The 24,881-nt window shown below is 47.9% G+C and overlaps 2 protein-coding genes across 9 annotated transcripts; one reads left to right on the top strand and one right to left on the bottom strand.

Annotated features, from left to right (window-relative positions):
* Positions 1-332: 332 nt before the first annotated feature.
* Positions 333-18,598, bottom strand: Nosip (nitric oxide synthase interacting protein). 2 transcript variants are annotated; one of them, XM_076838856.2, is made up of 9 exons: positions 18,564-18,598; positions 4,888-4,958; positions 4,253-4,358; positions 2,952-3,033; positions 1,423-1,582; positions 1,215-1,333; positions 919-1,106; positions 730-838; positions 333-444 (listed from the first exon to the last, which is right to left on the bottom strand). In XM_076838856.2, exons 2-9 carry the CDS (start codon positions 4,955-4,957, stop codon positions 373-375), a joined length of 906 nt encoding a protein of 301 aa, XP_076694971.2. In that variant the 5' UTR covers position 4,958; positions 18,564-18,598; the 3' UTR covers positions 333-372. The 2 variants fall into 2 exon arrangements, with proteins under 2 accessions (XP_076694971.2, XP_076694970.2); XM_076838855.2 differs by lacking the exon at positions 18,564-18,598 and adding an exon at positions 18,178-18,361.
* Positions 18,599-18,641: 43 nt separating this feature from the next.
* Positions 18,642-24,877, top strand: Prrg2 (proline rich and Gla domain 2). Of its 7 annotated transcripts, none has more exons than XM_076838862.2 (8): positions 18,642-18,716; positions 19,481-19,535; positions 20,145-20,241; positions 20,551-20,732; positions 20,921-20,960; positions 22,884-23,031; positions 23,835-23,969; positions 24,297-24,877. In XM_076838862.2, exons 3-8 carry the CDS (start codon positions 20,157-20,159, stop codon positions 24,313-24,315), a joined length of 609 nt encoding a protein of 202 aa, XP_076694977.1. In that variant the 5' UTR covers positions 18,642-18,716; positions 19,481-19,535; positions 20,145-20,156; the 3' UTR covers positions 24,316-24,877. The 7 variants fall into 7 exon arrangements, with proteins under 7 accessions (XP_076694977.1, XP_076694974.1, XP_076694978.1 ...); XM_076838859.2 differs by having other exon boundaries at positions 20,085-20,241; XM_076838863.2 differs by lacking the exon at positions 18,642-18,716 and adding an exon at positions 18,761-18,778.
* The last annotated feature ends 4 nt before the right edge of the window (positions 24,878-24,881 follow it).

Below are 24,881 nucleotides of genomic sequence, written 5' to 3'. Positions count from 1 at the left end.
TGGCCATCTCCACTGATTTTAATGCTATGCTTTTGCATCCAATTTGCATCCATTCAGAATTTGCTGTTTGTGGTATTGGAGATTGAACTCAGTTAGAACTGAGCTACATCCCCAGCCCTTTTTATTAAGACAGGGCATTAGTTGCCAAAGCTGGCCTTGTTACAATCCTCCTGCCTCAGCCTCCTGAGTAGCTGGGATTATAAACTACAGCAGGTTTCAGTGCTTAGTAAGTCATTGTGACAAAACATTCCACATTCTCAGCCTGCATTTTCCAGGTCGCAGGCGGCCTGCTTCCTTGGGTGCCTCCCTCTGATGCAAATGAAGACCACGTGTCCAAGTGCACCCAGTGCTTTATTAGGTTTCCCACCCGGGCTAGGCCTGCATCACAGGCCGGGACTTCTCGGCCTGCAGCTTCACTCCGGAGCCCGCGAATCCTGTGCCACCCTGAAAAAGGTGGGAAGAAGGGTCAGATGGAGGTGGCCCAGGTTAACCACAGGCTCCAGGTGGCACTAGGGTTCCAAAATCGATCAAGGTGAAGTACAGCCAGCAGGGAGATTGGGCGTGGGAGAGCCAAGTACCCAGGAGCCTGGCTGAAGAACACAGGTGGGGTGGGGCTGGGACCTAGGGAGACTGGGAGGAGTTCCAAGGGAGGGAGGGGTGTGTGGAAAGGCAAGAGGTGGGGCCTGGGAAGAAGGGGAAGGGGAGTGGAAGAGGGGGCAGTCAGCTCACCCGCTGGAGCACAATGATGTCGCGCTCGGTGAGCTTGTCGCCATTCACTGGGTCCACCATGTCCTTCCGAATCAGCTTCTCCACACACTCAAGGGTGACCACTGCCCCACTGCAAGGAAGGTGCATAAGTCAGCCTGAGAGCCACGTCCCTTAAGCCCACTCTACTTCCCTCCTGGTCAGGAGACTCACGAGGGCCTCAGCACGGCGCACGGTGTGGCATTGCTCAGGCTGTCACGGGTCACTGCGCACACGTAGCGCTCGCTGCGCGTGATGAGCCCCACGCGGTCCACCGAGTCATCGAGTGGTGTGAAGCGCACGGGCGTCAGGTCTGACATACGCAGAGGCTTCCCTGACATGGGGCAGGTCACGATGCGCGACTGCAGGGATGGAGGCGGGCAGCGTTAGCAGGGGACTGGTGCAGGTGGCGAGATGACAGGGAACCTGTGAGGATAGGTGGGGACCTCCGCAACACTGAGGGAGCTCACTGGCTTCTCCAGTTTGGTGGCCTTGGCCTCCGGAGTCAGCGACGGGATCCAGAAGCTGGGTAGCGCTTTGTCCTTGTCTTTGCTCGGGGGACCCACGCTGGGCCCAGGTTGGGTATCATCTGTGGGGGAGGGAGAAGCTCGGATGGGTACCGTGGAAAGCACTAGGCCTGTGGGGCCCCTACCCATTTGCAAGCCCACTTCCTGTCACCTGGGCCAGTCCCTGCGATGACCTTAGAAGTGAAAGGGTTGAGGGGTCGGCTCATGATGGCTGCCTCCTTCTCCAGGAAGCCGCGGACTTGGTCCTGGGCTGCTGCTCGCTGCAGCTTTTTCTGCTCCTCTCGCTTTGCGCCTCTTTGCTTCTCGTAGGCCTAGAGACCAGAAGGGAATGAACCAAGCATCAAGTATTCACAGGCCACCCAGGGGAGTAGGGGTCCCCTTCATAGTGGGTAAACTGAGACCACATAGTGGCCACTCTGGCAGAGGTTAGCCACTGCCCCAGTGCACCTTTCCCAGGCTGTCCTGTACTGCACACGGCCCAACACCTTGCTTGTCCCTCCCCTACTGTGGGACAATTAGGTCATTTCCCACTTGGCCAGTTTGGGGCTTAGTGTTGTCTTTGTCCCTTGACGACAGAGTGGTCAATGGTCAAGAGTGGTCAAGTGGTCAATGGTCACTGGCTAGAGCTTGAATGCTGGGGCTCAAACCCATCTTTGTCACCCTGTGGCCTGCCGTGACCCCTCCAGGCTTCAAGCCTGTTTTCCTTCTTGTTTTTGGTACTGTAGACTGAACCCGGGGTGCTCTACCATTGAGCTACATCCCCAGCCTTTTTTTTTTTTTTTTTTTTAACTGTGAAACAAGGTCTCACTAAGTTGTCCAGGCTGGCCTTGAACTTGTAGTCCTCTGCCTCAGTCTCCAGAATCACTGCAATTACAAGGATGGTGCCTGGTGCCAGCAGGGCTTCCAATATGGTCACCGTAAGGGAAAACCTGGTCAGGGACAGGGCTGTGGGGGGGGACATGGGTGTGGAGGGAGCCATTTGAGACAGAAAGTTCCACAAGGGGACCGGAAATGTACCTCAGTGGTACTGTGTATGTACAGCATCAACCTGACTCTCAGAAAACGAGGCAGGGGGAGGAAGGGTACAGACCCACCATGCCTCAACTACGGTGATAAAAGGACCCCTCCCACCACCAAGTGGTTCTGTCCATGGAAGGCTGGCCCTGGCTCTCTGCTCTGAGGATTTGCATCTGTTTTCACCCCCCATGCACTCTGCAAGCTCCTCTGATGGCCCTGTCCACCTGTTTTACAGATGACAAAACCCAGGCCCACAGTGAAAAGGTGACATCCACCCACTTAGCAAGTCTTCACTAAGCACCCACAGCCTCAATGGGGACAAACTTGCTCTTTACCCCTGGAGCCTGAGTCTAGTGGGGGACATCAGCACAAACGAGAAAGCACATGTAAACCTGCAGCTATAACTAAAGAAGAGGTGATGAGGTCAGACCCAGAAGGCCCAGGACCAGGGGAAGGTTAGAGTCGCTGTGTCTGGGATTTAAATCCGGAGAGTGGGAATTTTTCACCAGAAGGGGGAGGGGCATAGCATACTGAGCAGCAGGACAGCACAGGCAGTGGCCCTGCGGGGAGGAACTGAGACCAGACGGCCCAGAGTGGCTCTGCCATGAGCACAGAGTCAATATCACCTGCCCACCTGTTTTCCTTTCTCCCCATCCCCAACACCTTCATTTGCCGGGCGATCTCCTTCTTCTGGTGCAGAATGTACTCCAGGATCGCCTCCCGCTCATACAGGTAGCCATCTGGGCTGCAGAGAGAGGGAGGATGAGAGACCAGGGACCTGGCCCAGTCATATGGCCAAGGCCCAATAAGCACCCATCCAACATTAATTCCCTGCCCTGTTGGTCCTACAGTATTTGGCTCAGTTCAGTTCTCTGAGATAAATTCTCCTTTTTTTTTTTTTTTTTTTTAAATGGTACTGGGGATTGGCCTTAGGGCTTCGAGCACTGAGATATGTCCCTAGTCCTTTTTATTTTTATTTTGAGAAGGGGGTCTTGTTAATTTTCCCAGGCTGGCCTTGAATTTGTGATCCTCCTTCCTCAGCCTCTGTAAGCACTGGGATTATGGTTGTGCCCCACTGTGCCCCGCTTCTGAGGTAAATTCTTATATTAGTCCACGCTACTGATTCTCGTGGCTTCGGAGCATGCTGTAGCTTGGAGGGGAAAGTCTTGTGCCATCGAGGGTGAACCCAGCAGGCCTGGGCTGCCCAGACCTTCTGAATTCCAAAGAAAGGACTAGTCTTTGACAGGCTCCTGGGAGCTTCTCTAAGCTCCTACAATGTCCTACCTGATAACGGTGTCTTTATTTATCTGGGGACCGTGGGCCATGGGGTGTCATCTTGACCTTCAGAGTGGCTGGAGGCCAAGGTCTGTCAGCTGGCCATCAGTCATGTCTGTGCAACCAACTGCCAATCAAAACCCTGGATACCAAGGCCAGGGGAGCTTCCTTGGTTGGTGATGCCCCAAGTGTCATCACACACAGCCCACAGGAGGATTAGCACTGGCCACCCAACTTGCACAGGATGCACGCAAGCTCTGTCTGGACACCCCAGGTGCCTATTCCTATTGCTCATGGTAGTCTGCTGCCTTTCACCATAACAAACTGTCACTGCGGATCTGACAGGTTTGATGAGTTCTGTTAGCTCCTTTAGGGAATAACTGAACCTAAAGGTGGCCTTGGAACCCTGAGCAACAATCGGCTCTCATTATCTTTGTCAGAACCTGTTGCCTTGCTGAAGCCACTGCCTTGCTGTCTATACCAGAGCCCTTCTCATGGCCAGGCAGTGGTCAAGGTCATAAATACATGAAACAGGACCAGGATCACGCCCATGCCTCAGATGAGAACACTGGGGCACTGAGAGGCTACAGGGCTCGCCCAGGGCACCCTGGCTGTGTAGGCAGCTAGACCCACGCGTGAAGCCCCCTCTGCCTGGTTCCCTTACCCTCCCACCCTTGTCCCCAGCTCACGTCACCACAGGATCATGGCAGGGCTGCAGAGACAGGCAGCAGCAGTCAAAGTCCTTCACAGCGTCCCGGCTCAGTCGAATGTTCTGGGTCCCATAGCCCGACGCCGCTGGGGATAGATTTGGACAGTGATGGAGAGGCAGAGACAAGAGACATGCGCCTACCCAATGCCAGAGGAGAGAGCGCCACCAGAGAGCCTGGGGGCAAGCAGGAGTGAGCCAAACAGGCCCGGCACCTCCATCCTGGGCTGAAAGGTGGTCAAGAGCTGATGTCAGCATTGGGCTGCGGCTGCACGGCCTACAGGAAAGTGCTGGTTCCCAGAGGCGAGACAGGCCCCATGGCTGACAGCTCACACTGAGTCCCATGCTGTGCCGTGACCCAGTGCCTGCGCTACTACGTCCAACCCCCTTGGGACAGGCCATAACAGGTGCCACCTCTCACAACTTAAGATTGGGAGGAATGCATAAATCCTGTGAGTGCCTCCAGGGACACTGGGCCAGGGAGGCTGTCACGCCAGTGGTCATGACCATCAAGTGCCTGGTGAGGGGGGAAGGGCGCTCGCAGGATGCACAGTGGCAAAATCAGGGGCGCAGACTGAGAAGGTGACTTTGAGACACTGCAGGCCCCCAGCTCAGTACCTGTGTCCTTCTTCTTCTCATGGTAGGTGTAGACGGCCCCCGCCGTGCAGTTCTTGCCATGCCGTGTCATCCTGGGGAGGAAGGGACAGTAGTAAGGCCGTGCTGACTGGATGCTGCTCACACTCAGGCCTTTGTGGCCCTCAGAGCTGATCTCCCCTTTGGATGGGAAAGCTGGTACATACGGTCACGGTGCCTCCTCCAGGAAGCCCACCCACACTCACCTGAACTCACCCTAATATAACCTTTAATGACAAAAGAATTATTTGTTTGGAGGTGGGAAGAGGTGCAGACCAGGTGGCCTAGCTGTGCCATTCACATTTTTAAAAAAGACATCAACTGGGTGCAGTGCATACACCTGGAATCCCAGCTACTTGGAAGGCTGAGGCAGGAGGATCGCAAGTTGAAAGCCAGCCTCAGCAACTGAGTGCCACCCTGTCTCAAAATAAAAAAATAAAGACAGACACCAAGGTAGACTTCACTTCAGTCTAAGTAGTTAAGGGGCCCATCGTGGGCTGGGGATGTGGCTCAAGCGGTAGCGCGCTCGCCTGGCATGCGTGCGGCCCGGGTTCGATCCTCAACACCACATACAAAGATGTTGTGTCCGCCGAAAACTAAAAAATAAATATTAAAAATTCTCTCTCTCTCTCCCTCTTTCACTCTCTCTTTAAAAAAAAAAAAAAAAAATAAGGGGCCCATCGCTAGTAAGCCCCTGTGGCTCCATAAGCCCACTCCACCTGCCTTCCACTCCCATCTTTATGGACTCAATTGTGGCCAAGGTATTTGTCTAAGCGCTTGGCCCCATTTCTGTCCACCAGTCCACTAGCCAGTGATGAATGGGTGGAGGATGATCGGTCTGAGAGCAGCTCGGAGTGGGGCTCTGCCTGAGGAAGATGGTGCTGAGCACCTCTTCATGTGATCAGTGATGACTGGCTACATATAAAGAAATGTCTACTCAAATCCTTTGTCCATTTTTATATTAGGCTATTTGCCTTTTTTATTGCTGAATTATAAGATTTCTTGACATACATGCTGAATATAAGTCCTTTGTCAGCTCTGATTTACAAATATTTTCTCTATTCTGTTATTTTTTCAGTTTCTTTTTTTTTTTTTTTTAATATTTTTCAGTTGTAGATGAACACACAGTACCTTTATTTATTTTTATGTGGTGCTGAGGATCGAACTCAGTGCCTCACACATGTGAGGCAAGGGCTTTACCACAACACAGGCCCTGCTTTTTCAGTTTCTTGATGGTGTGTGACAAAACTTTTTTTTTTTTTTTTTTTTTTTTAAGTTTACTGGCGATGGAACTCAGAAAGGCACTCTACCCTCAAGCTATACTCCCAGCAGCCCCCCTTTTTTTATTCTGAGACAATTCTAAGTTGCTCAGTTTGACTTTGAATTTGCAATCCTCTTGCCTCAGTCTCTAGAGTCACTGGAATTACAAGCATGTGCCACTGTGCCTGGCAAGTTTTTAATTTTTATAAACGACTTACCTAATTTTTTATTTGTTGCTTATTTTTTGGTGATGTATCTAAGAAGATATTACATGAGCCAAGATCATGCAGTTTATTCCTATATGTTCTTCCAGGAGTTTGTAGACTTAGCTTTTACACTTAGATTTCTGTTCTGTTTTCAGTTATTTTTTTATACAGTGTGAGGTAGGGAACCTGTTTTTTAGTCTTAGTTGGACACAGTATCTTTATTTCTATGTGGTGCTGAGGAGCGAACCCAGTGCCTGATGGCGAGCACTCTACCACTGAGCCACAAACCCAGCCTCCCGCCCCCACTAACCCATTTTTTTTTTTTTTTAAAGATGAACTCCCCTGAAGCCCATAGGTTTTAGCAGGACTCCCTCTTAGTAAATAGCTAAACGAGCCAGTTCAGCAGCCTACATGTTCTTTTAACCCTTAAAAGGATTTTAAAAAATTATATTCATATCTCCCCCATCTTAAGTTACCATCTAAAAATTTTCCTGCTGGGCATAGTGGTGAATGCCTATAATCCCATCAGCTCGGGAGGCTGAGGCAGGATCCCAAGTTCAAAGCCAGACTAGGCAATTTAGAGGAGGCCCACAGAAACTTAGCATGAGCCTGTCTCAAAATAAAAAATAAAAAAGGAGCTGGGCTCGGTGGTGCAGGCTTATAATCTCAGTGACTTGGGAGGCTGAGGCAGGAGGATTGTGAGTTCAAAGCCAGCCTCAGCAAAAAGCAAGGCACTAAGCAACTCAGTGAGACCCTGTCTCTAAATAAAATACAAAATAGGGCTGGGCATGTGGCTCAGTGGTTGAATGACTCCGAGTTCAATCTCTGGTTCCAAAAATAAAAAGGGCTGGGGATGTGGCTCAGTGGTTAAGTGCCCTTGGGTTCAATTTTTGGTAAGCCCCCCAAAATAAATAAATAAAACTAAAAATTCTCTTAAGGGCTGGGTTTGTGGCTCAGGGGTAGAGCACTTGCCTTGCACATGTGAGGCTGTGGGTTTATTCCCTAGCACCACATAAAAATAAATGAGCAAAAAATAAATAAACAAAATAAATGTAGTATGTCCATCTACAACTAAAATAAATAAATAAATAAATATATATATATATAGATATAGATATATAGATATAGATATACACATACATACATACATATTTAAAAAATTCTCCTAAGGTTAGTTACAAATAATACAGTTTCCAGTTTACAATTTAAATCCTGACATTTTAGGGCTGGAGATGTAGCTTTATGGCAGAGTGCTTGCCTAGCATGTGCCAAGCCCTGAGTTAAACTCCCAATACCCCCCAAACAATAAAATAAAACAAAACAAACCAAACAAAAAGGGCCATCTGCCCCGTCTTTTGTAAAAAAAATAAATAAATAACATCTTGACATTTGAATATAATGTTGTGTTGCCTTTTAAATGTAGCTAAATCTAAATACCTTAATAATTTGATACACACATACATCATTCATTTGAAAAATGCAAGAAAAAGCTGCTTTAACAGAAGGAAATATTTACATGTCCTATTCTTCTCTTTCAACTAGTATTTTTAATTCTAATTCTTTCCCTGTCACCCACTTGAACTCAAAGTTATATCTATGTGCTCAAAAATATTTCAGTGATTACCCTGTTATTTCTCTGCAATAAAAAATATTAATAGGAGCTGAGTATAGCAGCACACACCTGTAATCCCAGCAATTCTGAACACTGAGGCAGGAGGATTGCAAGTTCAAGGCCAGTCTCAGCAACACAGTGAGACCCTGTCTCAAAATTTAAAAATCAAGCCAGGTGTGGTGGTACATACCTGTAATTCCAGCAGTTCAGGAGGCTGAGGCAGGAGGATTGTAAGTTCAAAACCAGCCTCAGCAATTAAGTGACGCTCTAAGCAACTTAGTGAGACCCTGTCTCAAAATAAAATATAAAAAGGGCTGGGGAAGGACTGGAGTTGTAGCTTAGTGGCAGAGCACTTGCCACTCATGCGTGAGGCACTGGGTTCGATCATCAGCAGCACCACAAAAATAAATAAATAAATAAACAAATAAAATAAGGTATTGTGTCCATCTACAACTAAAAAAAAAAAAGGCTGGGGGGCTGGAGAGCTGAGATTGTGGCTCAGCAGTAGAGTACTTGCCTAGCACGTGCGAGGTACTGAGTTTGACCCTCAGCACCACATAAAAATAAATTAATGAAGTAAGGTATTGTATCCAACTACAACTAAAAAAAATTTTTAAAAAAGGACTGGGGATGTGGCTCAGTAGTAGAGCACCCCTGGGGCTCAGTCCCTACTGCAGGAGTGGGGAAACAGATAGAAAATTTATTTTTATTCACATGATCCTTACGTTCTCAGTCAAAATATTCTTCTAGCCAGGTGTAGTGGCTCATGCCTGTAATTCCAGTGACTTGGGAGGCTGAGGCAGGAGGATCACCAGTTCAAAGCCAGCCTCAGCAATTTAGTGAGGCCCTAAGCAGCTCAGTGAGACCCTGCCTCTAAATAAAATACAAAATGGAGCTGGGATGTGGCTCAGAGGTCGAGCACCCCTGAATTCAATTCATGGTACCCCCAAAACAAAACAAACAAAAGGGGTGGAGAGGCTATAGGTCAGTGGCAGCGGGCTTGCCTAGCACGTTTGGGGCAATAGGTTCCATCCTTAGCACAACATAAAAATAAATAAAGGCATGCTGTCCATCTACAACAACAAAAATACATAAGGGGGGAAAAAGGATGGGTTGGGGATGTGGCTCAGTTAGCTCAGTGATAAACTGCCCCTGGATTCCACTCCTAGTATCAAAAAAGAAAGAAAGAAGAGAAAAAGATGAAACAAAATTTCTTCCAGATCAGTAGTTCTCTAAGTGTGGTCTTAAGACCCCTGTGGGCCCTCAAGACATTCCTAGGGAGTCTTCGAGGCAAAATTCTTATCATAATAGCATCAAGACATTATTTGCCTTTTTCATTCTCATTCTCTTGAGAGTAGTACAGTGGAATTTTCCAGAAGCTATGTGAGGAATGATATTGCAATACTTCCCTGCTGTGGGGAGAGCAGACTGGTACAACCACTTTGAAAATGAAATGTCAATGCCTACTAATGTCAAACATATGCCACCCTACAAGCTACCAACGCCTCTCCTACTTCCCTGCAGAAGAGCATCTGTCTCCCACAAGACATATCCTAGAGTGCATTATTTGGAACTGCTGATAAACTAGAAAATACCCAAATGCCTGAGCATATGGATTAAAGGAACTGGGGCACAATCACATAATGGGAATACCCAGCAATGACAGCAAACAACCTACTGTCAGGCTGAATCTCCCAATACCATGTGGGTGAGAGAAGCCAGACACAAAAGAAAATTTACTATATGATTCCATGTATATGGAGTTCAACAACTCACAAAAGTAATTATGGGCTGGATGTGGTGGCTAAGGCAGGAGGATCGTGAGTTCAATGCCAGCCTCAGCAACTTGGTGAGGCCCTAAGCAACTTAGTAAGACCCTGTCTCAAAATAAAAAATAAAAAGGGCTGAGGATGCGACTCAGTGATAAAGCACCCCTGGGTTCAATCCCTAGTACCAAAAAAAAAGTAATGTTGTCTTTAGAAACTGGGTTCCTTTGGGGAGCGGAAGTGGCTGGGAGGGGCCTCCAGGCAGCCCTATGAAAGCATGCTCTCTTTCTAGATTTGGCTGCAGGTGGCATGGGTGTGTTCACTTTGAAAAGCCGCTGACTATATGGTTGTTTTCTATTCTTCCTTGTATTTGTTCTAGAAAGAAACTAACTGGGGGTGGGGGGGACTCTGCTCCTCTCCGGAAATCATTCTCCAGGGGCCCATCAAGCATGTTCTGATTCTGCACTGTGGCTACCATGTTGTCCTAATACGATGCTCCCCCTTGATTTAACACCTGTGGATAGACTTGAGCATCTGCAACACATAGCCTTGTATCCAATGTCATCTAGGATGCATGCAAGGTTACATTTAGGATAAATTCTATCTATCCATCTATCTACCACCTACCTACCTACCTCTGTGGTACCAAGGATTGAACCCAGGAATGCTTTACCACTGAGTAACATCCTTAGACCTTTTTATTTTTTAATTTTGAGGCAGGGTTTCACTAAACTGCTAAGCCTGGCCTCAAATTTATGATCCTCCTGCCTCATGCCTAGCTCATTTAGGATAAATTCTTAGAAGTGGAGTCATAAGCTCAAAAGGCATGTACATTTAACATTTGATGATCGTTTGTTGCTGGTGTGCCTCAGGAGTACAGGACTTGCCCATCATGTGGGAGGCCCCGAGTTCTATCCCCAGAACCATAAATAAATAAATGAATTGGCCCATCACTCTCCATGCAGACTGTCAGGCTAACACGCCTCCAACGACCTCAACCTTGCAGCTCCACTGACCTCGCAGCTCCACCACTGGATTTCCTGTGAACACCCCCAAGCTGTGCCCTGTCAGTGTAAATTATACTATGGAAAATGTAGCATCCAGGGCAGACAAGAAGATACTGTAATGCCTCCAATCCACAAGGGACTCATCTGGAATAGTCAGTCCTACTATAATGCCATGTTCTTTCACAGCAATATGCAAAACTTGCAGTGCAAATCATGGGGTGCATAGAGGACAAGGAGTGTGGTACGGCACTTGTAAACTGTCCAGGATGCTGAAAGACACAGGAGGCTAGAAAGACAGAGGTGAGTGGTTTTACGGGCATGAAATGGTTAATAAATCCATACCCACTCCAAAAGATATGGCACTTGACCTTGACAAAGGCATGTAGTTTTCCATGGAAATAGGCATCGAAGGGGACATCCTATGAGTTGTTATGAGGTGGTGGAAGAGGGTTATCTGAAACTTGATGGAAAGTTCTAGTACAGCTGTGGATGGATGTGGTTCCTAACATATGTAGGGAACGGAGGTAGTGGCAGATGTTTCTGGAAAATGTGTGCTTTCTGTATTCCTACACTCTTGTTTCCTCTGTATGTAATGTTCTGAATCCACTTAGTCTCTTTCTCATGGATGCATGGAAGCAAATGTGAATTTTTTTTTTTATGCTCAATTGCTCCTAATATACCACTGCATTGGAATAAGTTCATGTTTTTTTTTTTTTTTTAAAGAGAGAGTGAGAGAGGAGAGGGAGAGAGAGAGAGAGAGAGAGAGAGAGAGAGAGAGAGAGAGAGAATTTTTTGATATTTATTTTTTTTTAGTTATCGGCAGACACAACATCTTTGTTTGTACGTGGTGCTGAGAATCGAACCCGGGCTGCACGCATGCCAGGTGAACACGCTACCACTTGAGCCACATCCCCAGCCCATAAGTTCATGTTTTTAAAATATTTGTTATAGAAAAACTGACTATACATGGAACTCCAGCAAACTGACAGGCAAAAATCAGCTACCTCAACAGAAAAATAAGCAAAGATCGAGCTGCTGCTTCACCCCTACCAGCAGGCAGCTAAGACAGGCTTGGTGGGGCTGGGCAGTCACAGGACTGCTGGGTGGCGTATGGCAGCACGAATAGGTCAGCCATCCCCAGATACTGCTACTGCTGCTTTGGCACACACTTCAGCTCTCGGGCACATATGTCCCAAAGACATTCAAGCTACCCACAGGGGAGCAGATAAAAGGCTGTTCACAGCACCGCTGTTTACCCTGGAGGGGAGCCGAAGGCCACTGAATGTACTTCCCTGAGAGAATGGATAGTGAAATGCAGTGACTGACCATCAGGGGGACTGGCCGGCCTTGAACTGCAACCATCAACACCAAGTGTAGGCCCAAGAACACTGACCAGCAAAAGGCTCCACACTACGCAGCCTTTCACGTTAAAACTGGAAACACCAGGCTCTCCTGGCTGCAGAGCTCTCTCCCCCTCTACCTACGTTTGTTCAGAAGGCAAGTTTTGGTTTTAGCAATATTTACATAGTCGCAGACCCTCATAGTTTGTATTTATGACATATGGAGATGTCTTCTAACCCCTACTCCAATCATCTCTCTTACCCCAGAAAGGGTCCTTCTGGGTCACTGTGCCCTCAAGGCCGCCATGGTGTTACGTGCAGAACTGACCTTGACAGAACCCCCAACTTGACCCCAGCCCCTTCCGAATTGCTTCTAAAATACCAACTGCATTGGAATAAGTTCATGTTTTTAAAATATTTGTTATAGAAAAAAACTAACTATACTGACTATACAAGCCAGGCCTCTCCTCTGACTTCCCAGGCCCTAAGCCTCCCAGAAAGTGGCCAGCACCTGCCACCTCCCCTTGCTTATGTGCCACCCACTCCCCAGGCCCAGCCCCTTGGCTTCTGCCCCAGCCCCCCCAACTGTCACTCATGAAGGTCGTGTTGACCTCATGGACAAATTCCCCATTCTATTCTTAGTTGTCAACTGCCTTGACCCTCTGTGGTATTTGGCACTGGGCACCCTGCTTTCCCAGAGATGAGCTGGCTGGGTGTTATGTGGCCAGGAACAGAGGTTTCCGTGTGGATGGGGAATGTTCCCTCCATGAGTAGGAGGACCTGAGAGAGGAGCCTTTTTAACTTTCATGGTTGGTATGAGAATGAACACCAGGGACAGGCTTGACCCCTGAACACATGACAACCCTTCAAGCCCCTGCTGTCATCAATTATCTAACCTCAACCACCTGCCAAAAGGTCCCATCAGCATCTCCACTTTGCCGATGGGCCACCTGAGCCTTAGAAGGGGAACCATTTGCCTAGGTCAGTAGTTCTCAAAGTAAGGCTCAGGGACCCCAAGGCCCCTAAGATATTTTCAGGGAGTCCAAAAAACTACTTTTTTATATTACTAAACATTATTTACCTTTATTCTCCTTATTCTCTCACACCTATACAGAGTTTTCCGGAGGCTGTGAGCTATGTAAGAATGTCGTTGCTCCGGTGGTTAACTGAATGTGCTGTGTGCATTCTGTCCTGGGTTTTAAAGGTCTTTTTTCTTCCTTCCCCACAGGATTGGGGATTGAACCCAGGGGCACTCTATCACTGAGTCACCTCCCCAGGCCCTTGTATTTTTTATTTACAGATGGAGCCTTGCTAAGTTGTCCAGGTTGGCCTCGAACTTGTGATCTTTCTGCCTTAGCCTCCAGAGTAAAAAAAGTTCTTTTCTTATGCCAATGGAAAGAAACCAGGCACAAAAGGCCATATAGTGTACAATTTCACTGACAAGGAGTATCTAGAATAAGCCAAGTCAAAGAGACAGAAGGTGGATTAGTGGCACCACAGGCTGGGGGGTAAGGAGAGGAATGCAGAGTGACTGCTGGTAGGCACAGGGTTTATTTTGGGGGTGATGTAAATGTTCTGGAAACAGATAGTAGTAATGGGTATACAATACAGCCAATATACTAAAACCCACTGAACTGTTCATTGTTTTTTGGTACCAAGTATTTTATCAGAGACACTTACCCACTGAGCCACATCTTCAACCCTTTTTATATTTTTTAATTTTTTTAAAGTTGTAGATGGACACAATACATTCATCTATCTATTTATCTATTTATTTATGTGGTGCTGAGGATCAAACCCAGGGCCTCACACATGCCAGGCAAGTGTTCTGACACTGAGCCACAACCCGAGCCCCAAGCCCTTTTTATTAAGACAGGGTCTTGCTGAATTGCTTAGGGCCTCACTAAGTTGCTAAGGCTGGCTGCAAACCTGTACTCTTCCTATGTGGGCCTCCTGAGTCACTGTGATTACAGGTGTGTGCCACCATGCCCAACACAGGGTATATACTCCAGCAGCAACAACTTTTAAAAGTATCTATTTTATTTTATTTTCTGATGTGGCAAATATTGGTTGATACAACTCACATAACCTGAAGCTCTTAGAAGTCCTTCATGATTCTGAAGTTCCCGAGATAAAAAAGGGAGAGACTCCCTGGCCAAGGGTAGACGGGGCTGCCAGGCAGTAGGGCAGGATTTAGGGGAAACTCCAGAAACTGAGTTTCCACTCCTACATTCTTTTGTCTCCTCAGTCAGGCCAATTTCAAAACAGAAAACAGAACTACTGCCATCTGCTGTCACCAACATTTCAGAGGAAACAGCCAAAAGAGCAGGACCCACAATAACACCAATTATTATGTAGCATCGCCCCCACTTTACAGGGAGGCCATAGGCAAACAGAAGCCACCAGCTGGGAAATGGCAGAGCTGGGATTCAAACCCCAGGCTCTGGGGCTGCCAACCTCCCCTTTTTTAATATTTATTTTTTAGCTATAGCTGGACACAATACCTTTATTCCATTCATTTATTTTTATGTGATGCTGGGGATCGAACCCAGGTCCCCCCGTACGTGAGCGTTCTACTGCTGAGCCACAATCTCAACCCCGGGGCTGCCCTCTTAACCAGGTACAGGCCACCAGGAGGTCCCATTCTAAAAATAAAGGCCAATCTATTTCTTCCTTCACTCAGTCTTCAAGATCCAGGGTATATTCTACTCTTTTACACTACTAATTCAGATGCTAAATTTTCACTGGAGATACTAATTTTTTTTGGGGGGGGGCAGGAGGTGGGGGAGGTAACCAGGGATTGAACCCAGGAGCTCTTAACCACTGAACCATATCGCTAACGTTTTTATTTTTTATTTTTATTATTTATTATTTTTGGTACTAGGGATTGAATTCAGGGACACTCACCATTGAGCCACATTCCCAGCCTTTTTTTGTATTTTATTTAGAGACAGGGTCTCACTGAGTTACTTAGCGCCCCGCTTTTGCTGAGGCTGGCTTTGAACTCCTCCTGCCTCAGCCTCCTGAGCTGGGATTACAGGACTGCACCATCGTGCCTAGCTTATAGTTTTTTATTTTGAGACAGGGTCTTGCTAAGTTGCTTAGGGCCTTGCTAAGTTGCTGAGGCTGGCTTTGAACTTGTGATTCTCCTGCCTCATGCTCTGAGCCACTGGGATCACAGGTGTGTACCACTGCACCCAGTTTCACTAAATGACCTACATTTAGATTTCATAAAATTGAGTTGCAAACATTGATTCCCACACCCTGATTGTTCCATACTTAAAAGTTTTTCAATAATTGAACCAAATATTGGTGTTCAGATTCTGAAGAGTTTTTGTTTGTTTTTAAATATTTTGTTTTACTTGTAGTTGGACACAACACCTTTATTTTATTTTTATGTGGTGCTGAGGATTGAACCCAGAGCCCTGCGAATGCTAGACGAGCATTCTACCGCTGAACCACAACCCCAGCCCCTAAAATTTAGCTCACTGGTCAAAGTGGCTACATATCAAAATGCTCCAGTCTCTTAGAACCTAGTGGCTGTTGTACTGGCCACCGCGAACAGCACGGTGCTAAGATAGAACTTCTTAACAATATGCCCACAATACACAAACATGATACTGATTTCTTAATATCATGCTTGGCCAGCTGGTGTTTGAATTACCCTGATTATCTCCTAACCGTCTTTTCCTGAAAAGAATGTCTAACCAGTGGCTCTTTAATGGTGGGGTCAGAAGTCCTTCAAGAACCTAAAAAATACTATAGACTTTCTCCCAAGAATGTTGGAAACCAAATAGGTGTTCTGGTGCATGCCTATAAATCCAAGCTACTCTGGAGGCTGGGGCAGGATGACAAATTTGAGGCCAGCCTGGGGAACTTAGCAAGAGTGTCTCAAAATAAAAAATACAAAGGGCTGGTGATGCTCTCAGTGGTAGAGCACCCCTGAATTCAATCTTTCATGCCAAAAAAAGAAAGTTTTTAAAGACAAAAGACAAGTCAGTATTAAAATGGGCAAAGGGGGCTGGGCTTGTAACTCAGCAGTAGAACACTTGCCTAGCCTGTGTGAGGCACTGGGTTCCATCCTCAGCACCACATAAAAATTAATAAAACATAGATATCATATCCATCTACAACTAAAATATATTTAAAAACAATTTTTTTAGTTGTTAATGGGCCGTTTATTTTTTTTTATTTACTTGAGAATTGGACCCAGTGCCTCACGCATGCTAGGCAAGCACGCTACTACTGAGCTGCAACCCTAGCTCCTAAAAAATATTAAAAGAAAAAATGAATAAAATGGACAAAGGATTAGAACAGACATTTCTCCAAAGAAGATCACAATGGCCAAAAACACACATGAAAAGATGTTTAATATCATTAGTCATTAAGCAATTACAATAAAAACCACACTGAGATACCAATTTACACCCCGTTAGGATGAGTACAGCATGACCAAAATGACAGATAGCAATAGGTGTTGGTGAGAATATAGAAATTGGAACCCTCACAAATAACCATGGGAATGAAAAGGGGTGCAGCCACTTTGCAAGTTCCTCAAACCCTTAAACAGTCAGTATTTACCCAGCAATTCCACTTCTAACAGAGGGGAAAACGTATGTCCACATAAAAACTTGCACAAAAAATTCTGACAGCATCATTATTCATAATACCCCAAAAGAGGAAACTCTCTGTCAAATGATGGAGACAATGTAGTCTATCCTTTACAGTGAAATATTATTCAACCATAAAAAGAATGAAGTACTGCTATATGTTACAACACTGGAGAACCTTGAAACAGATGCCAGGTAAAAGAAACCCACAGAACACATATTGTATGCATTTAAGTGTAATATGCAGATTAGACAAATCCATAGATATAGAATGGAGATTAGCAGATGTCTAAGGCAGAGGTGGGGGTGGAGTGGAAAGAACTGGGAGAAAATGTGGAATGAGATTTCTTTTGGGGATGATGAAAATATTATAAAAGTGATAGTGGTGACAGTTGCACAACTCTGAACATGCTAAAAACCACTGAACTGTGTACATGTTAAATGGGTGAACTGTGTTACATTAATGATACTCCACTAAAGCTGATTTAAAAAAAAAAAAACAGATGGTTGGCTGGATTTGAGTTGGCCCTACAGACTGTAGTTAGCTGACGATTAGATGGTGGAACTAGTGAAATGAAACTCTAAAGAAGCAAAAAGAGCCAGGTGTGGGACTGGGGTTGTGGCTCAGTGGTAGAGCATGCTAGCCTCCCACATGAGGGGGCCCTGGGTTTGATCCTCAGCATCACATAAAAATAAACAAAGGCAATAGAGGTATTGGGTCCAACTACAACTAAAAAAAGAAAGAGCCAGGCGATGTGGTGCACCCCTGTAATCACAGTGACTGGGGAAGCTAGGGCAGAAGGATGGCAAGTTGGAAGCCAGCCTCAGCAACTTAGTAAGACCCTGTTTCAAAATGAAATGTGATGTAGTTCAGCGGTAGAGCATCCCTGGGTTCAGTCCTCAGTACAAAATAATAATAAAAGTAATAAAATAAAATATAAAAATAAAAAGAAATGAAACAAACAAAAACCCAAATTCTGATGGTGAGATGACCCAACAGAATAACTGTTTCAGTTTCTTAAATGAACCCATTACACCAAAGGGGTAAAAAATCCAAAACGGTGGAGCGCAGAGGGGGCTGGCTGTTCTACATTGAGAGATTTAAGCCTGACAAGGTGGCCCACACTGTAATCCCAGCTACGGGAAAGGCTGAGGCCGGAGAATCGCAAGTTCAAGGCCACTTTCCACAATTTAGGAGACCCTGTCTCAAAATAAACATTAAAAGGGCTAGGGGTGTGGCAAAAACAAAACGGAAGAAAAAAAAAAAAAAAAGGTCTGGGAGACTAGCTCGGCAGTAGAGCGCCCGTGGATTCAGTATTGGGGCGGGGGGATCTTGAACATTCTCATAACAAAATATTAATACCGATCCTTCAAGGTCCAAATTCACACCGAATCGACAGCACAGTTAGGATGCAAACCAAGGACTGTCTGATCACAAAGCTCCACAAAAGAAAAAGTTAACCCCAACACCAACCTCGAGAGGGAAGAGACTGTCAAAGGGGTACAGAGAAGGCAACCGCAGGTGGACTGCACAATCCACTACTGCCCGCTCGCCCTCCTCATCCTAGTGAGGCCTCCTTCCTCGACTCCCACTTGTCAGAGCCCCGGGAATCCCAGCTCCTCCTTCCACTGGGACCTCCGACCCACCGCCAACAACCGCGGAACTGCCCGAAAGAGAGCTGGCTATTTCCAGAGGATGCTGGGAAATGTAGTTCAGCCTCCAACTTGGATCATCGGGAGAGCTTGAGTTATGACAGCGAATCGAGAATTCGAAATACTGCCCCTGTCTCCCTCAGAAACCCAGGGAGATAGTCCGAGAAGGACCGCAGCAACATTATCCCTCCAACTCCTAGAACTCACCTCACAAACGACGCCTCCTCGCCGAGTCGCTCCAAATGTGCCCCTACACCGGAAAGAAGTGCTGTTTTCTCACTCTGCTCCACCTACTTCCGCACTGCCGCAGATACCGGAAGTAAAGGTGCCCCTAGTGGCGGGGGTGCCTCTACTGGCTGGGTAAGTCCTTTCTTTTTTCTCTTCCTCTCTCCGGAAACCTGAGAGACAACTCGAAGGTTCCGGTTAGTGAAACTGGCGCGACTATGGCGAACGCTTTGTATATACTAGGCATTTCCTATAGCGGACGATTTCCTATTTTAATTCCAATGCTTTTGAAACTCTCCAAGCCAGATTTCAAGGACTAACCACCTCTCCTTGAGATTGGGATGCCTACATCCCCAAATATAGTATTTATTTTTTCATGCTACAGCTTTACAGGTAGAGAAGTGAGAACACCTCTGTTCCCATTTTATAGATATAGCAATAAAGAAATCGTAAGTCAAAGCCATTGAAGTCATTCTCAGAAAATAGTGATTTATTGCGGTATCGCCCGACTATACCAGGGACCAAGACATATCGTTTCTGTCAATTTCTAGGTATCTGGAGAACCAAACATTTATTTCCCTAGCTCAGCCAGGCAGGTTCCACGGGGTAGCCGAACCCTAAGGGGTCGGGAGTGGGGGGTGGGGGTGTGGGAGGAGTCGATGCAAACCCAGTCCCCTAAATGCCCAAGGGTATTGAGGAGGTCTCTAAGGATCTCTGGCCCTTAGGCCCTTTGTCCTAAGGTCCCTTTAAATACTTTGTCCCTAACCTGAGTCCCGCCCAGGGCAGGTAATCGCAAGCCCCGCCTCTCTGCTAGAAACCGAGTCTGGTTACCGGGAACCAAGTACCCCTTCTCCCTCCCCCCTCCCCTCTCCCCTACCCCTTTTCACCTCTGGCTACAGCTGGCTGAAGAGATCCCGATTAAGGAGGAGGGGCAGTGCTCACAGGTCTGGGCAGGTAAGTGAATATTCCTAGAGGCAGAACCTGGTTTGAAGACCCTGGTGTTCTTGCTCTCCACCACTTTGAGGCCCAGAAGTTTGGGACCCCCAGACCCAGGAGCCTAGAGCCCCTGTTTTCTCATGCCCTCTAACTCCAAAATACAGAACCCTTCCACTCCTGTAGTCTTGGATCTCTGTGAGTGGATGTGGCAATGGGCAAAGGGAAGTGTAGGTGGAAATTGCCAGGAAAGAAGGAACTGATCACCACCGGACCTGTTTATGAGCACCTACTACGTGCCAAAACCAGTGTTGGGTGCTGCAGACACAGTGGAGGACAAGCACTCCTGTGCTTATCTCTAGAGGAACACGGCCTTCCTCCAAACACTGGCTCTGACATTTGCAAACTGTATGACTATGGGTGTTATTTTACCTCTCTGGGCCTTGGTTTGCTCATCTATAAAATGGGATAATAATAGGACTGCTTTGAGAATTAAAATGAGTTGATACAGGTCCGCAGAATGCGGGCTAGCTAAGTGCCAGCTCTTACTTTCATGCATGACGGGTCCAGGAAGAGACTCATTCCCCAGGGACTGAGGCACCTGTCATCTATACTGTACTTTGTTCCAAGTGACCACAAAATATGAAGGGCCACCCTTCTCTGCTGCTGCTCTGTATGGGATTGACAACCTGCCTGGATAACTCACCCAGTGGAAAGCAAGACCAAAGTGAGTACTGGGGGAAGAAGCTGTGTGCAGAGGCCTGTCAGGAACCCTTGCTGCTGGTCCACTCTTCCTTGCCCCAGAATGGAAAACCAGCCCATCTTAACTCAAACCCAGACGTCAAAGCCCCTTCCCAGCCCCTTCTCCCAGAAGACCCCATCTTATGTCTGCAGCTCTAGGGACTCTCTATTTTTCTTTTTCTTTCTTATTTCTTCCTTCCTTCTCCTCTCCTTCTCCGCTGGGGCTCAACTCAGTGCCTCACATGTGCACGGCCGCACCCTACCACTGGGCCCTATGCTCTTCTCATGTCTTTAGGACCAGACTTCTTCTTGGGTTCCACAGAGGCCCAGAGTTTCCTGGGCAGCCACAGGCGGATTCCAAGAGCCAATCACTGGGACTTTGAGCTGTTCACACCAGCGAACCTGGAGCGGGAGTGTAATGAGGAAAAGTGTTCCTGGGAAGAGGCCAGGGAGTACTTTGAGGACAATACTCTGACGGTGAGGGCTGGGGGTGAAGGGGACTGGAGTTTGGGGCCCTCTGTCTTCTCCATGGTGGAGGTGGGAGGTCCTGGCCCTCAACTTCCTCCTCCTGCGGGTCTTATCAAGGTGGACTCATTTTGGGGTGTTGTGGATCCCCCACTTGATTTGCTGTCTTCCCTCCTTCTTCTCCACCCCTACCCCTCAAGGACCGCTTTTGGGAGAGTTACATCTACAATGGCAAAGGAGGTGAGTTCCGGCTGAAACCTTTTGTTCCAGGCAGCCCCTTTCCGTGGAAGCCAAAGTAATGGGAAATTAGGCAAAAGAATCAGCTGCCCTTACCCTTATTAAGGAGACCCCTCCCTTGATACTGTAGCTCCTGTCTGAGACTCACCACACATACCCTATAGCTTTCAGGGGAGGCCCCACATCTCCAGGAAAGGGAACATGCCATGGAGGGAAGGGCTATAGCCCTGGAGCTCATCAGAGGGGCAAGTGCACTGAGCCCCAGCCCCTTTGGGGTTTGCTGGTTACTAGGGGGGGCTGCTCCTTAGCAACATGGGCAGAGCAGGAGGCTTGGCCATCCTTACCTGTCCAGTTTACCCACCCCCGGCCCCTTTTCTGAGTTCTGAGGCCCCATCTTGGCTGCAGCTGTTGCTAAGGGGGGCTGCTCCTTAGCAACGGGGCCTGGTCAGGCCAGACTGAGGAAGCCTGAAGCACTACCTGGCTGGCTTCCCCTCCCCCACAGCCCCATCCCAGCTTCAGTGGCCTGGTTGCTAAGGCGGCCTTCTCCCTAGCAACTGCGCCTAGCTGGAGGACCCAAGGCTCCCTGCCCACTAGAGGATCCCCCTCTGGGTACCAGATGCCCCACCCCCTGGTGGCCTGGTTGCTAAGGTGAATGCACCTTAGCAACAGGCCCTAGGCCTGGGCTGGAGTCCTCACATTGGAGCCTGGTTGCTAGGGGAGGTAACTCCTTTGCTACTGTACTAGGGAGGTCTAGTGGTTCCTTGAATCTACCTGAAACCTGCTTGAATTGGAAGGACCTGCCTTCTCAGTGCGGGGTTTTCTTAAGGAAGTCAAAAAGTCCCAGTGATTTAGTTTGAAGGAAGCCCCTCCAGCCCCACTGTCAATAAAACTGCCTCCAGAAATAAGTGCCAGCAAAGCCTCACAAAAGAGGTCTCCCTGTGCTCCCTCAGATTAGCAACAGGTCCATGTGAGTTTTGGACATATAATTATTAGGAGGTGTTCCCTAAATTTCTCTATGAAGTGAACGCTTCCTAGCTGTCTGGTAAACTCGGAAACCTGCAGATTTTGTCCTTCCTTTAGAGTTGAGGCCTTACTTCTTGGTGACCTGGTTGGTAGAAGGGGTTGCATTCCAGAGCAGGCAGAATTGCTAGATAAAATATAGGAACCCCACCTCCCCCCAACTCCCGTGCTTCCTGCAACAGTTAAATTTAAACTTAAGATATACAATGAATAGTTTCAAAAGTATAAGTGTATCCTAAATACTGCATTGGATATTCTTTTTTTAAAATAATTTAGGTGGACACAATATCTTTATTTTATTTTTTTATGTGGTGCTGAGAATTGCACCCAGTGCCTCAGGTGCTACCACTTGAGCCACATCCCCAGCCCCTGGATATTCTTTTTTTTTAATATTTATTTTTTAGTTGTAGTTGGACACAATAACTTTATTTTATTCCTTTTTATGTAGTGCTGGAGATGGAACCCAGGGTCTTGAATGTGCTCTACCACTGAGCTACACCCCAGCCCATTGGGTAGTCTTATACTGAAACTTATCTGTTGTGTATCTGAATTTCACATTTAACTGGGTGTCCTATATTATTATTGGCTAAATCTGGCAATGCTAGGGGCCTCTTAAAGCCACCTGAGCTCTGTACCCTATCTTCAATGTGCCAACTGCTCACTGAACAGATGGATCATATAGGAAGTTGTGCCCTGACTCTTGGGGACCAGGACACCCCATATCCAAGCAGGGTCTATGTTGTCATAGAGATTTAACTCCCCTTTTTTAAAATCCCAGATGAAGTTATCACAGGCTTTTATGCATTTGAGCCCACAGAGCGTTCACAACCTGTGAAGTAGGGGTGAGGCGATTTGGATATTGGAGTGGATGGCAGTCTCTGAAGCAGTGGCTCCCTCTATCCACAGGACATGGACGAGTGGACATAGCAGGTCTGGCGGTGGGGCTGACCTCCGGCATCCTGATAATTGTCTTGGCTGGCCTGGGAGTCTTTTGGTATCTGCATTACCGACGGAGCCAGGGCAGGGGCCAAAGTCAGCAATCTTCTTCCCAAGAGTAAGGGGGCTTCAGGAGGGAGGGGCCAGGGGAAGAGAACAGGGGACAGAGAGAGATTTGACCTAAGGAGTTGGGCTCAGGATTGGGGGCAGGATGGCACTGATAATAGATATGTAGAGACAGGCACATGGAGAACGTGTCAGCTGGCTTGGGTCTAGTTCGGGCAGCTGTCAGGCTAGTAGTAGGAGTTCTGTCAACATTTGCTGCCTGCCTATCTTTGGGTACCAGGTTTCTGTGAGATTATCACTCCAATATTGTACGTGATGAGGCTGTTTTTGTGCAGCTTGTGAGCCATGGTTGTCTCTGGCATGTCAGTTTCCATGGTGACAGGGTGCAGCATGTGTTGTGTGTGCTGTAAGTTGTCTAGGTGTGTCTTTCTCACTAGCAGGGTCTCAGAGGATGTCTAAGTGTCCTAAGTTGTAGAAGTATACTGGGTTTGGGGGGGCGTTTAGGATGAGTTATCTGGGAAATTTGTGATCCAGTGTTTCTCTGGATCTGCTGAGTTCTGTTTCTGTGTGTGTCTACCTACCTACCTCTCTGCAGGCAGTTTCTCTATTACTCTGCCTGTATCTGGTGTATGTTCCAGTGTCTGAATGACAGCCTGCATCTGTGGTTTTGGATTTATGTCTGCTTGTCCATGTACACCTGTTCAGGAGCTTTTCTGCATGTAGGGATAGGCTGAAGGTGACCCTCCTTTCCTCTGGTCAATCTTTCTTCCACCTCTGTCCCCCTGTGTTTCCTAGTCTGTTTTTCCTCTCTATCCTGTAGGTTCCTCCTGCTAACTGCACCTTTTCTGTCCCCAGGGCCGGACTCATCAGCCCTTTGAGCCCTCCAACGCCCCTACCTGCACCTCCACTCCTACCCCCAGGCCTCCCCACCTACGAGCAGGCGCTAGCAGCCTCTGGTGTGCACGACGCACCCCCACCCCCTTACTCTAGGTACTGGGAGGGCTTCTATCAAGGGGCGGGGCGATGAGGGGGAGGGCACTGTCGGAGGAGGGGCGTAGGTCTAGGGGCGGGATTTGGAATTTGGGGCTTATCACCGGGGGCAGGGCTTGGAGTGCGGGGGGTGGGGCTGCATGCAATTGTCTGTAGGGGCGTGGCCCAGCGTTGTGAGAGAGTAGCATTATAGGGGGGTGGGGCTTATGCCCAGAGGGTCAGGGATTGGCTGAGAAGCCAAGGGCGGATCTGAGTGGTCTCGGTTGCGGGGGTGTGGGGTGGGGACAGCCGGATCCTTGACTCTCCTCCATGCCCCTCCTCTTGTAGCCTCCGGAGGCCTCTCTGAAGATCTGCTACAGAGTCCCGGCTGCCCGAGTTGTGCCCCTGATTCACACCGGATTCCGGAAGTCCCCAGGCCTCTTAGATTCTGGAGTTGAGCTTGGGGGTTGGAGGGATTAGGGGTCGTTCGACCCGAGGCCTATCCCGTCACACGTGTTTCCGCCGCTTACGGATACACGCACGTCCCCGGCCGACGTGTTGCGGAGTCAAGGACCTTGCCCCTAGCGTGCCCCCAGGCTCTCCTGACTTGGGGCAGTCGACCAGTCCCGCCCTCGGTGTAGGCAAGCGCGCGTGGAAACTCAGACCCAGTCCGACAGGCCGGGTGTGTGGTCTTGCGTGTGTATCAACCTTCTCCCTCGGATGCCACAGGGCATGCACACGCGGAGAGCCCCGCCCGTGCACCCTCGAGTCTTAGGGTAGACTCGGTGCGCGCACAGGAACGCCTCGTAATCCAGAGAAAGGGTAGGGGGATATATTTGCAAGTGTGGTCGGCAGGGACAGGCTCGTGTTGTATCGGGAAACCGGACTTGAACTGTTCCCCTGGATAAAACCCTTTGGAAAGGAAATTTTAAA

The sequence above is a fragment of the Callospermophilus lateralis genome, chromosome 18, assembly GCF_048772815.1.
Source record: "Callospermophilus lateralis isolate mCalLat2 chromosome 18, mCalLat2.hap1, whole genome shotgun sequence".
In the NCBI taxonomy this organism is placed as follows: domain Eukaryota; kingdom Metazoa; phylum Chordata; class Mammalia; order Rodentia; family Sciuridae; genus Callospermophilus; species Callospermophilus lateralis.
The sequence above is the reverse complement of the archived record's forward strand: the minus strand, read 5'-3'. Positions and strand labels throughout refer to the sequence as shown.

What these genes read in the sequence shown, in the direction of transcription:
- Prrg2 (XM_076838862.2), top strand. Translation starts at nt 20,157, where the DNA reads ATGAAGGGCCACCCTTCTCTGCTGCTGCTCTGTATGGGATTGACAACC. An exon ending in TTGAGGACAATACTCTGACG is followed by an intron (nt 20,733 to 20,920) that starts GTGAGGGCTGGG and finishes CTACCCCTCAAG; the next exon opens with GACCGCTTTTGGGAGAGTTA. An exon ending in CATCTACAATGGCAAAGGAG is followed by an intron (nt 20,961 to 22,883) that starts GTGAGTTCCGGC and finishes CTCTATCCACAG; the next exon opens with GACATGGACGAGTGGACATA.
- Nosip (XM_076838856.2), bottom strand. Translation starts at nt 4,957, where the DNA reads ATGACACGGCATGGCAAGAACTGCACGGCGGGGGCCGTCTACACCTAC. An exon ending in TGCCATGATCCTGTGGTGAC is followed by an intron (nt 3,034 to 4,252) that starts GTGAGCTGGGGA and finishes CTCTCTCTGCAG; the next exon opens with CCCAGATGGCTACCTGTATG. An exon ending in TGCGCCGTGCTGAGGCCCTC is followed by an intron (nt 839 to 918) that starts GTGAGTCTCCTG and finishes CCTTCCTTGCAG; the next exon opens with TGGGGCAGTGGTCACCCTTG.